Source organism: Centruroides vittatus, unplaced genomic scaffold, assembly GCF_030686945.1.
Source record: "Centruroides vittatus isolate TY-2023 unplaced genomic scaffold, ASM3068694v2 scaffold_464, whole genome shotgun sequence".
NCBI lineage: Eukaryota > Metazoa > Arthropoda > Arachnida > Scorpiones > Buthidae > Centruroides > Centruroides vittatus.
In genome coordinates, this window is record NW_027122710.1 from 1,232,056 (window position 1) to 1,246,115 (window position 14,060).

The 14,060-nt window shown below is 22.0% G+C and overlaps 1 protein-coding gene across 3 annotated transcripts in view; it reads left to right on the forward strand.

The window, feature by feature from the left end:
• Positions 1–14,060, forward strand: part of LOC136989285 (B-cell receptor CD22-like) — a 91,128-nt gene that overhangs the window by 38,681 nt on the left and 38,387 nt on the right. For all 3 annotated transcript variants that reach the window (XM_067287406.1, XM_067287405.1, XM_067287407.1), the window contains exons 2-3: positions 9,347–9,676; positions 10,678–11,004. In XM_067287406.1, the coding sequence (XP_067143507.1) occupies positions 9,347–9,676; positions 10,678–11,004 (657 nt within the window). The remainder of the gene's footprint in view (positions 1–9,346; positions 9,677–10,677; positions 11,005–14,060) is intronic.

Genomic DNA, 14,060 nt, shown 5'->3' on the forward strand with positions numbered 1-14,060 from the left:
ATTATTTTGTCATTCTAAACTGTTCTAATTATAGGAAGTAAATGATGTAATGACTCACTTTAAGCAAAATATTCTAGTGATGTATATACACTTTTTCTTAAATAAATTTCTTTGATTAACAGCTAAATTTCTCAAAAATGACAATATCTCATTTATTTTACATATGTTCTAAACATAATTTTAAATATTATTTATGTAATACTTTAAATTTTTATTAGATTTTTCTTTTAGAAATTCTACATTTTTATGACATTTCATAAGTATTATATATATTAATTGACTTAAGTGCAATGTTTTCATTGCTGGAAATTAATTACATAACGCTGAAATACACTCTTATAAAAGTATTTCTCTACCTTTAATTGAATTATCTTTTGTTTTAAAATAATAAACATGAATTTTTCTTAATTTAGGAACAAATTATGTTTTATTTGATAAGAATTAAATATATATTTATATTAAAGTTTCTGGTTGTAAAGATCAGCTGCAAAACTCTAAGAAAATCAATTTTTATAAAAGTATTTATCCATTTTTTACATTAATTTCTCTTGATTTCGAAATAATAAATATTAATTTTTCTTAATTACATCTAAAAATAATTAATTGTAAATAAATTCAATGGAATTAAAACTAAATTAATTTCACTTTTATTTTTTATTTTTCATTAATCTAAATTTAAATACAATAATTTTATATACATTTAAAAGTAAAATGATCATTTACAATTTAATTATCTATAAAATAAAATAAAAAACAATGTTTGAAATATTTAAAGTTTTTCAAGTAATTAAAACAGTGATTTCACTATTGAATTGTTTAATTAAAATGTAAATTAGTCTTAAAAATAGAAAATAAATATGATTAAATATGTAATTTTATACATTTTATCTTTAGTTGACATTTAAAGCCATGCTTTTTTAAAATATAATTTTTAGTAAAGGTGTATATATACATGTATGTATGTGTATGTCTTTGTGTGTTTTACTTTCTAAAAACATTTTAATTAAAGTCAAAAGTAAGAAAAAACTAAAGAAAAAACTTAAAATAAATGAAAACATCTTAATTTAGTAACGATTTTAATTAATCAGATAATGCTTTAAGGTGTTCTTTGAAGTCACAAACATACTAATGAATTTTTTTTTTATTAACATAAAAAATTAATTCATTAACATGTTTATGACTTCAAAATAAATAGTTTATGTATTTATAAAAATAGTTAATGTTTGAATTCAGAAGAAAAAACTTCAATTAAAGATATGTATTTTTACTTTTTATCCCCCTTCTAGAATTTTTAAAAAATGAATTTTTACATGCAAAAAGTAACTAAATTTTAAAAAAATAAAAGAAATAATCTAATCTCTTTTAATTAATTTATAGATAAATATACTTAAAATAATTTAATTTAATTAACAAATATTTTAATAAATTCTTGTACTGTAGGTTATCAATTTGTCTAGAAGACAATGTTGATTAAATTGATTTAGAATCTCTGCAAAAAAAAAACTCTTAAAAAATTCACTTAAAACTGATTAAATACCTGACATAAGAAAAAATAATACTGTAATACAAATGGACAATTTTTCAAAATTTTATAATAAATTTTAGAATTTTATGTCTGTGTATATACAGTATGTATGTATATATTATAAGGTTACTTATTGAGATGAGTTACTTTTCCTTACTTTTTCTACTTTGATCTTGTCTTGGAATTTTATGGACATGATTAGTTTCAAAGATTAATGAGTCAATTCCTGTTAAAAGAGTTTTTTTTAATGTTCTGTACCGTAAATTATTTAAAAATTTAAAGGATAAATTCTACTTGAAAATGTTGATTAAATAATTACAAAACTATTGAATGAATACTCTGAGTTAAAAATTAATAATAAAGCAATTAATATTTGATAACATTTTAAATTGTATTTAGTAAATAAAATAAATTTTTTCACTTAATTTTGTTTAATTTTATAATTTAATTTTTTATTGACTTAAGGGTTAATTCCCCCATCTTGAAGATAAAGTGTAGTTGTAAATATATCAAAATTCTGCATAATAATTAAATATTAATTTTATAAATTTAACATATTTAAATATAGATTATTCAGACAATATTGTATAATAATATTTTTCTTGAATTATATTGGAAGTTTGTAATAAAAGTTGAAAGATATAAATAAATCTTTCATACTGTTGCATTACTTTTAACATTTAAAAGTAAAGAAAATAAATGTAAAACCACTAAACATTATCCAATTTTATCTAAATTTTATTTTTTACACTTCACTGATTTTTCTATTTGGAATTTTTCCAATGCAATATTTTATTTTTCATATGATTTATTCATCAAATATATATGTATATATTTTATGTTTGATACTAAAATTCTTTTAATACTATACTTTACATTTTAGTCAAATATATATTTTTAGTATATAAAATTTTTATATATATAAATTCACTTTATTTTCTAATTTTTATTTAAAATTCAATTTCTCTAAATTTAAATAAACTTTAATTTTCATGATCAACTGTACAGTATTTATTAAAGAGTTAATCTATTAAATCTATTTTTTTTAAATTATTAAGAAAATAAATGAATGTAATTTAAAAAATTTTTGGGATATTAAAACAAAAATTTGTATTTAAAATATTTTAAATGTATTTTGTGTATTGTATTATTATTTCTTTTATTTTTATGAAATATATATATTTTATGATTACTTCAAACTGGAAGGCAGTTGTAAAATTGCAGTAAATTCTAAATTTGACTTCTACTCAAATAGCAAATTTTTTACTAACACAAGGGCTATTTTTTAAATTTAAAAAGAATTTTTTGAAGTAAACTAAAACTAAATTATCTTTTATGATATCAAGATAAATAAATAAATACATATATATATTTTCTGATTACTTTAAAGAAATTAAATTCTTAAATCTTTTCTGAATGAACTGTTTTTTTAGAGTAAAATTATAAAAAAAATTATATAAATTTTGAAATTGCATTACATCTTTATCTACATGAATTAAATGTAGCATGTTATATAATGTTTTATGTGTATTTTATATATAAATATATATAAAATACACTGATTTTTTGATACTGACATATCATTATAACTTTTATTAATATACTTTTTATCATTTTTTATGGAAATTGTAGTAATTGTAAAAGTTATATTAAAATATAATAAGATAAAATGTTATATGAGACATAATTTATAAGGTATAAAACCTTAAAATATCTTAAAGGTACTGTACTATACATATTTATAACATAGTTTTTCTCTGAATATCAAAAATTATAGTAAAATAATAAATAAATTAATTAGCTGACAATTGTAAACTAATTAACTGACATTATAAAACATTTAAAAAAAGAAAAATTCTGATTAATTTCCATGTTAAAAGTTTTAAATATTGCAAATTATAGAATATTTATTCAAGACATTCATTAAAAAAAGTTATAAAATTCCTATTTTATCAATATTTGGTAATATTACAATAAAATCTTTCTGTAATTAATCATTAATATATTGATTTTAATTAAATCTGTAGCATATAAATTAGTTTATTGGTTAATTTAATTTCAATATCCACATTGATATTCTCTTGTATTAACTTATATAATTTTGGTAAAATTTAATCAATAATATCTGTTTTTAAACGAATTTTACAACTTCAAATTCATATTTAAATTTTAGGAATTAAACGCGAAAATTAATGTGAATTAGTAAAATAAATTCTGTACAAATAACAGGAGGTAATCGGTATTAATTTTTCTTTTGAAAAGTTCTATACTTTATTTGAAATTCTATAGAATAATAATATATTGTATTACTTTACATTGCTCTAGAATATTATTTTACAATTTTAAACAATTAAAATTTTAAATTAATTTAATTTTAATAATTATAATTCAAGGTATGTGAATGTATTAATATTTGTTTTATTTTTTGTTTAATTTTAGAAAAAAATTTAAAAAATACAAAATATTCTTTAAATATTATTTATTTATCTAAAAATGTAAGTGGTATTTAGTATATTAAAATTAAATATTTGTATAAAAAATGGAAAATGTTCTGTTGAATTTTTTAAATATGTTTAAAATATTTATTACATTAAAATAAATATAAAGAATTTTAATTTTGTCGTTTTTTTTAACTATTCACATTAAATATTTTGTTTAAAATTGATTTTTATTTATGATAATTTGAAGTAAAATTTTTAAATAATATAAAGTAAACAGAAATCTATTTACATTTAATTATAAATTGCCTGTAGTAATTTCTGTTTTAATATTAAAATAAAAGATTTTCAACAGTGTCATATATATTTATATATTTATTATACCTTTCGTTTAAACAATGATCGTGTAAATAAAGTAAATATTGATAAATTTTAAAATATATAAACTAGTATTTTTAATATTAATTGAATTGTCTTCGAGGAAACTTAATTTTATTTTTTTCTATTTTGATTTTATTGCAATACTTATGTCAAATATTTAAACAATTATACATGTTAATCAGTAATATTAAGTATGTTTCTTTGTTAAAGGTTTATCTGTTTTGACTAAGAACACAGGAATTATTAAGCTTCAAAGTGGAAAACAAAATAGTGCCCCACATACACTAACATCCACATCTACAGAAAAAACCCCCAAATCTTGGGGAGAGAAGTCAATTTTTTGACCGATCGCCATACTTTTCCTCTGTTATATATAACAACCGGAAAAACAAAAGATCAGAAACAATAAAAAAAATTGTTAATAATACAATTAATTAATTGTTTATCATAAATAAAAATAATGTGTACGATGGTATAGACCAGGGATGTCCAACCTTTTTTCTCAATGAGCCAAATTAGAAATTTACATATAGTCAACGGGCCCCAAAGGTACTTTATATAAATATATGCTTTTAAAAAGATTAAAATGTGAATATGAAATGTTAATAACAAATACAGTATTTTTTGTAGTTATATATATTATTGTCAGTTAAAAAAAATTATACTCCCACAAAATAAAAATAAATTCAATGCGATTTTTGACATTGCCTTCCTTTTATAATATTGTCAATATCTGCTTTTATGGTACTAGTCTTATTTTAAGAATGTTAGTTAAATTGGAATCACTCAACTTATTTCTTTCAGCAGTTTTGATGTTTTTCACGCACGAAAGAATTGTTCACAACAGTATGTACTACTCCACATGCATAACAGTTTTCTAGAACCAATTACATTACTATGACATCAAAGTATATCCAGTGAAATGAGAATAATTTTTACGATATGCTTTACCAAAATAAATGAAAATGCATCTAAAAAACGTATAGGGTGCAGTAGACCGTGGGCCGCGGGTTGGACATCCCCGGTATAGACAATACATTTATTTCTTAAGTCGATTAAAAGTCTTGACACAATTCTTATTCCATTTAAAACAAAGAGAAAGGTTTTATTCATTTAGAATAAGAATACATTTCAACCTTTTGCTAGTTTTCTCCAATTTCGCAATCAATTTATTCGCAATTGTCTTCTATACAGCTCTTAATACTGCTGTTGATTGCTCTTAAGGAAGTCTCTATATCATTGTCATTATCGAGAACCAAGACAATCTTTACTTCGATATTAATGAATAACGTTCGATTCTAATTACAAAATATATGATAGAAGCACTTTAAATTAACGTTAATCACTTTGTATTTTCTTCGGTTATTAATTTATTCATTAATTTAAAAGAATATATTATAAATATAAGCCATATTAATTCAAATCTCGTAATTGGCGACATTTTATTATTATTATTATTATTATCATCAGGTGAATAATAGTCAAAAGTATTTTCTAAAAATCTTTCTAAAATTCTTTGGGTAATTTATTCGAGAAATTCGTACGGTTAACTGGGCCACTCTGTATATTTCAATGTTTAGTTCTTTAGTTGTATTTTGTATTCACATTTTAATAAATTATGAAATCATTTAAAAATACTTAACTGTTTCATAAAATATAAATAAGTTAATTTAATGTGCAGAATTTAATATTATTTAAATATATACTTTACATTTTATTCTATGCAAATTCTATATAATTACTTTATAAAAGTTATGCAGAAACAAAATTAATTTTTCAGATGGAAGTTAAATTACTTTGAAAATTCTATTATTATAAAGTTATTTTAAAAGTTTAAATTAAAATATATGAAACGATAATAATTGTATATAGTATTGTATATAATTCTAAAAGTATAGCAGTTTGAATATTTTATATTAAAAAATTGATATAATTTCATTATATAATTTTTCTTTAAACAAGAAGATTTTATTTAGCTTAATTTGTGTCATTTATGTTTATTTTTACGACATATTTTTTTTTTCCTTTTTCCTTAAAAAATAATTGTAAATTATGATAATGATGATCCATCATCACCATCATCAGTAATTTAATAAAAAAATTTAAAACTTAAAATACAGTTGACTCTAGATATACTTGAACTCTCTCAATGTTTATAGAATTCTCTCTATGTCTTTATAGAGGACATACAGAAAATTATTTACAATATGAAAATAATCTCTGTGATTAAAATGTGTTGTGATTTAACTGGAGCAATCACTTAACCAGTTACAATATTATTTTTATTTATTTTTTTTCTGTGCCACTGACTTGTTCAGATTCTATAGTTGTCTGAGTATTCAGAGAGTTTGCCAAGATTCCTAACACGAAGGTCGTTGAGTAAATTTGTATCAAGAAGTTCAGATACACATTACCAAAGTATACCACGAATAGCATTAATATGCGACTCCATTTCTACGATTCTTTGCCTTGCATCTTCTTTAAATTTCTAAAATTACGAATTAATATAAACCTGTATTAAATATCTAACAATTTCTTTAAATAAAAGTTTTAAATAAAATTTAAAATGGAATTGCTTTAATAGTTTTAAATGTTTTCTTGATATATGAGAAGTCGATACAATCTGCTGTGTATCAATTACAAAAATATTGCAAAAATTCTTTGAAGTTCTTTTTTTTATTAAGATTGCTTTCTATATACAGAATTTGTAATCTGTTCCAAATTTCTAGACTTAGAATAGAATTCGGAATTTAAATTTTCTAAGATTTTTATCATTAAATGTACAATAACATGAAATTCTAGTTTTAAATTTTAGTTTAAAAATATATGTACTTAAAAAATCTCGATTTAACCCAACATTTTATTTTCTCTTAAATTAACATTAAATCGAGGGAGGCGTTGTTTAGGGGGATTTCGCTCTTGATTTTTGACCACTCGATATAATAATTAATTTTCTTTGTTCTCGCTATCTTCATTAATATTAAACAAATATTCTTCCTGCTCCATATATAGTAAACTCTTAATATAGTGAATGATTTAGCTCCGTCCTTGAACGTTCACTATACCGAGGGTCTTCTGTATATTAGTTTATTAACAGTATTTTTTATTTTACGGTAGATAAAAATATAACCACGATATTACAATTTTATATAATTTTTTAACCTACAACACATGATCAAAAAATTGTTTTTTTAAATAAATATTATATTAAAAAGTATTAAATTAAAAAATATATTAAAATAATTCCAAAATTAGTCGAAAACTTAAGATTTTTAGAGGTGAATATCTCGTGAATTACTTCCCTTCATTACAGTGAGAATTTACAAAATGCTTTATAAATTCTATTAAGGAAAGTTTAAAGTTAAGAATTTTTATTAAAGTTGAATCAGTTAAACTTTTAATTATTTTTTCTTTTTTCTTTTATTTTTTTATTTTTTAAGTAAGTCAATTAACAGTCAGCAACGCAGAGATTCAATAAATTTTTGAATTCACGATGAAATTTAATGCAATGTTGTACCATTTAATTATATTTTGGAAAAGTTTAATTAAATTTTATTCTTAATTTTTAATGAATTTATTTTATTTATGTAAACGGGAAATACTTTAAAGTTATTTACATTAACTCAAAAATATCTTAATTACTGTAAACATGTAAATTGTCAAGATTTTAAACTTTTATGCATATATGTGTTTATACATATTACAATTATATATATATAATTGTAATTTATAACGAAAATATAATATAAACCAATTTAAATATAAATTTCTATTAAAATTTTTAATTTTTTACGTAAATTTCTTAATACAAATTCCATTATATATTGATCGATTAAATCATTAAATTTAAATTAAATCTGTCTGTAACTTGAATATTTTAATAAATTAAATTTATTACAGTATTGTATATATATAATACTATATTTGCAATATTGTATGTATGTACGTACGTATATATAGTAAAACCTGTCCAAAGCGGAACCCGAATAAAACGGAAACTTGCCTAAACGGAAATAATTTATCATAATGGAGTGATTTTGCGTGTTAAAAAATCCGTTCTAAACGGAAACCTTTCAGACCAGAAAAAATATTCAGTGCTTTGCAATTCCGGTCCGGTTTATACAGGTTTTACTTATATATAAGAGCAATATATTGTAAATAAAATAAAACTTATAGTATAGTAAATCAAATGTTTCAATTTGTAAGTACTATAAATTTTTAATCATTCATTTACAATACTGTGAATTAAATACAGTTTACAGGAGTAAGTTCTTATTAGAACTATAATACAGTCGAACCTCCGCTAATGACCACTTCCCAACAGTGGCCATCCCTAAACGGCGGTCAAATTTTCAGGGACGTTTCTTTTCTACATGCTTACTAATTAACCTCCGAATAACGGCCATATTTTTTAAATTCCCATTAGTGACCGTTGTTTAGAGATTTAGATTTTTGTGAAAGGTTTTCTAAAAATTTAATTTTGTGAGTTTTAAATTAATTTATATTTCTGTAAAAGAATTTTCATAAAATTACAGGTAGTGGATTTTCATTTACAGCATTTATTAATATAAATTTTCATTTACGTAATTTTATTTACAGCTGCAATTTTATATACTTTCTATTTTTGTCTACAGTGCTGTAAATGAAGTAAAATTTACAATTGTATTCATAAAAATATTCAATTTTGTATTTTTATGAATATTTTATAAATATAATTTTATGAATTTAAATTAAATTTAGAATTTTGTAAAAAAATAAGAAGAAAATAATATACGAAAAATCGCAATATTGTAATTATATATATATATATATATATATATATTTATTTATTTATTTAAATCTATAACACTGTAAATGTAATGAAATTTATAGTAGCATCATAAAAAAATTTCATTTTCTGATATTTATATTTTTACAAAGTTATTATAAATCTAATAGTCTAAAAGCAGAAAAATGTAAGTAAATAGAATTATTTGTAAATTCTGTTTATTTTTTCTTCTAGGTAAAGGGAAAAAAGTCATTGGTATATTAGGTAGTTCTGCAGAATTGCCATGTGAAGTGGACGTTGAAAAATGTGGCGAAGTTTTTTATACAACTTGGGCAAAAGAAATTTCGAATGAGTGGAAACGTATATATTTCAACGATGGAGGTAGAATGGAGAAAGGACTTCAAGAACTGGCTTTTCCAGATAAAGCAAAATTTTTCATGAACGACTCATCAGCGTACCTTCGAATATCTTATCTTAGAATTGAAGACGAAGGATCTTATCGCTGTGACGTCACCTATACAAAACCTTGTCCTTCTCTAACTTTCTCATCCTTAATAATACAGGGTAAGAGTAAATCGAACCTTCATTCATAACCGGGAGGGTCATTAATCTTTGGCCCATAACTCTTTGAGATGGGTTTGTTAATTTTGACAAGTGGTAAGATAAGAGGAATCGATGAGTACTCTCGGCTCGAGATAGCAGCAAGAACCGAGTATTTGATAGTTGATCGATAAGAAAAATTCTAGCATTTGTTAATGGGCCTGTGTCATGTAAATCACTTTTTAAACAAATAGATCATTTTATGGATACATTTAATTATGTCTTCCTTTTCAATACCTGTCATCCTTTATCTGTATTCCAAAAAGTGGACTTTTAAATGGGCTACGAAACGATTAAAGGCGAACATAACCATGATTCAACGTTGTTACTATCAGTTGAAGAGGAATGGTTGGCAGAATTAAATTATTGGTTCATCCCCGTAATTAACTCCAAATTTTCTATTGCAATCTATTACGAAATTTATCATGGTTTATTTGAAATTTATCACATTTAAACTAAAACTAAGTACCCAATTCGATTATTCGAAGCAATGAAATGATAATTGCCCTTTTACTCTATATATTTTCTCATTTAATTTTATTGATAATTAAATTAAATTATTTTAAATGATCGAAAGAAAAATTATCTCTTGAAAAACTGCTGCAATATGACATTTTTCCTATTTAAATAATCCATCAAACGTAATTTTTTTAAAAAAATATTTTATTATTATTTTTTTAATTTTAAATTAAAAAAAACAAATTAAAATCTGCATATGTTTAAAATGCTCCAGGCTTTATTTTTCTATTACTGTATTAATTTTTAAAATTAATTAAAAATCAGGAAATGACATCAAATACTTTAAGTGTAGAGCTATATATCTACTTTAATAATGATTAAATATTTTAATATAATAGAAAAAAATACAAATTTAATTCTATAAAGCTTTAAAGACATTTATCAGATTTATAATTAAATTTTTTCATTTATTCATAACATATATTTACTCGAATTTAAACTTTCAGTTCGACCAAGTCCTCCAGAAATTAAACACGAAGACAAGTTGATAGAGCATGGTACTATAATAGGTCCTTTTCGTGAAAAATCAGTTCTTTCTTTAGATTGTGAATCGAAGGACGGTAAACCGACCGCAAAAGTCACATGGTGGAAAGATGATGAAAGCTTAGATTCTGATATATCATACGCCAACAACAGTTATGGATCAAAGGACATTAAATCCTCCATTGATTTAACTCTTAGTAGGGATGATATTGGAACCAGATTAATGTGTCGAGTTGAAAACGAAGCTCTCGATAAACCACTCGAAAGCTGGGTTGAAGTTGATTTAAACGGTAAGGAAATCATTTTCTTTCATCAAAAATTCACCAGAAAAAAAAACTATGGACATTAGTTTATACGAAATATCTTTTTATATACTTAAATACTTAGGAAGATTTACTTTAAAAAATAAATTTATTACGTTTTAAACTTAATTTATACATTGAATTATTTGGAATTACATAAAATAGAATTTAAAATTGCCTTCATTTTATTTTTATATTGTTATATCACTTATATTTCCTGTTAAATTTGAATTATATATAAATATTTTACATTTCACATATTTAAAAATTCAATTAACTAAGTAACGTTTTTAATATTTGAATAAGGAAACCTGAAACCTCAAATTGTAAAGATTAAATAAAGACAATTAAATCTCAGTTTTCTGAAATAAAATTTATATTTTAACAAATTAAATTTTCTTAAACTGTATTATTTTCAAATATTAGTTTTATAATTTTAAATTTATATTTTATGGTTAAATGAAGTTTAAATGAAATTTTTTAGTTAATGAATTAAACTTATATAAGCAGTCAAGTTTTGTTTTAATTAATTTTGATGAAGATTTCACTAATATAGTTTTTAAAAAAGTATGTTAACTATATTAATGAAATGTTCATCAAAATTAAGTAAAACAAAAGTTAATCAAGTCACAAGTTAAGTAAAATCAAAATAAATATGGAACCAATTTTTTATTTAAATTTTTAATGGAAATTTCTTTAATATAATCATAATCAGCTTGAGAATAATTTGAATTGATAAAGTTTTTGGTGATTGATTAAATATTTATTTCAATTATATCACTGGAAAAACACAAAAGTCTCTTTGCAGCTATTAAAATATAGACATATCCTATGAATGGACAATGTACTGTATGAGAACAATTCTGTGAATTAATTTTTTGTGTTTTTTTTTTGTTTAAAGAATTAAATTAAAATCACTCTGTTCCAATATTGTCTTATTTGCCTTTCTTTTAGTTCCATCACTGCCATTTTCTCTAGAATAATCTTGTTTGCTCTTTTGATATATTTCAACTGTTTGATTGTCAACAAAATCAGCAATGACATTTGTACTGTTTCTGTCTTTCAAATCCATTAATGCTGATAGTGAATTTGAAAATCTAAGCATTTTAAAACAAATAACTGTAGATTTAATAAACAATATATAATATCAAATGTATTAAATTCAGTAAATTCAATTTATTATTTAAAAATCGATTTTAAAAATACATTTTAATAATTTTTCAATTTATTTAAAATATCTTTATTTATATTATTTATCTTTAAAGTTTTTATTGGCTTCTTTTAAGGAACGTGTGTAAATAAATATTAATTAGAAAAAATTGAATCAAAAATAAACTTTAAAAGATTAAATAAAAGTTTATGTAATTAAAATATATTTTCCATTCCAAAAACAGAAATTTTTCATATAAAATATTGAGATTTTACTTAAAAAATTATTAATATAACATTTTAATGACTTTAATAATTATTTTCTAGCATAAAAAGCTTTTCAAAAACAATATTTGTTGTTATAAAATTGTTTTTATTATTTAAAAATTTTTAAAGTATTACTACAGTTTATTTATATATTTTTGTATTCATTTTTATATTGATTTGATTAACTTTTTAGTGCTTTTTTTGGATCTATAAGATACAGTTGATGAAATTAGTGAATTGGATATCAAGGAATTTCTCAATAATAATCGATTGACTATTGTTGAGTCGTCTTCTTTAATTCCCTTTACAATAAAGTTAATTATAAAAATTCAATTTCAATGCATGTAATCTTCAAAAATTTATTAATTTTTTAGAATAAAATTTAAATATTTTGACTTACTTTTTTAAAAATAAATTTTTATATATTCTCTACATTTATTTTTTAAATGATTTCTAGCAATTATTCTGGATAATAGTTTTTTACGATGAATATGCAAAACTGTGTATAAATTGGATTTATTTTTATTAATAAATTTAAATTTGTAAATAAACTTTTGTTAAATAAAATATATTAATTTATTTTTATATTTTTAAAATACTTCTTTATGGGAACTTCTTGCTCTTGTTTCAGAGGCTTCTTTGCAGAATATATATAAATATTCTTTTAATTTTTTTTTAGTGAAATTCAATTTGATTTAATTTTTTGGAAAAATTACTTGAAATTCATTACCAAAAAAATTAATAGAATATTTTAATAGATTTTCTAAAAAAGCCTCGTGAAGCTGGATCAAAGTAGCCGACTCTTGGAATTTCAATTAATAAAATGTATTAAAAAATATTCGAAAAAATATTATAATGTTAAAATTATTAATTATAAATTTTTCTGAACTTTCTGTATACATAAAAAAGTTATAAGGAATTACACCCTACAAATTACCTTAAAATACTCTGAAAATTTTAAAGGACAATTTAGTAGGAATGCTCAACAAGCATTTCCATATTTCTTTCAATTTTTCTTCAAAGACCTTAACTTTCCTTCATTAGTTTTATCACTTCTTTGGATTTGTAGACAGTTCTATTCATGTACAGTACACTCAGGATTTCTCTTCCCTAGAGTCTTCAAACCAACCTAGATATGGTCACTTTGGGCATCTATCCAGATTCTTCTTGCCCTATGACAAGCTTTTACTTTTAGCAGTGTTCTCGCTCTGGCTTTACTGCCATCAGTTCTTAGGTGACACTCGCACCTTTCCTTATCGCTGAAGACACCCTGCCAGCAGGCCACAGTACATATCAACAGATTCATTGGCCTTTTGGAGTAGATCTCCATGCAAGTGTTGCCTTCTTCGTTTTCTGCACCTTTCCTATTCTTCTCTTTTCACCCATTTTATCTCGTTTACCCCCCAAGAGCCGAGACACTCGAGTAGTTTCTTATCTAGCATCCAAAATTTATATATATATATATATATTTCATCCATCAAACATACACTAACGTAGGAAATTCCGATGTAAGGTAGGTTTTTATAGTGAAAATAAATAATAATTATTAAAAATCTTAAAACAATCCTGAAAAAACCCGAGTTGATAGTAAAGATTTGCCTTTAAGCTTGTATTTTTCGATCTTATCT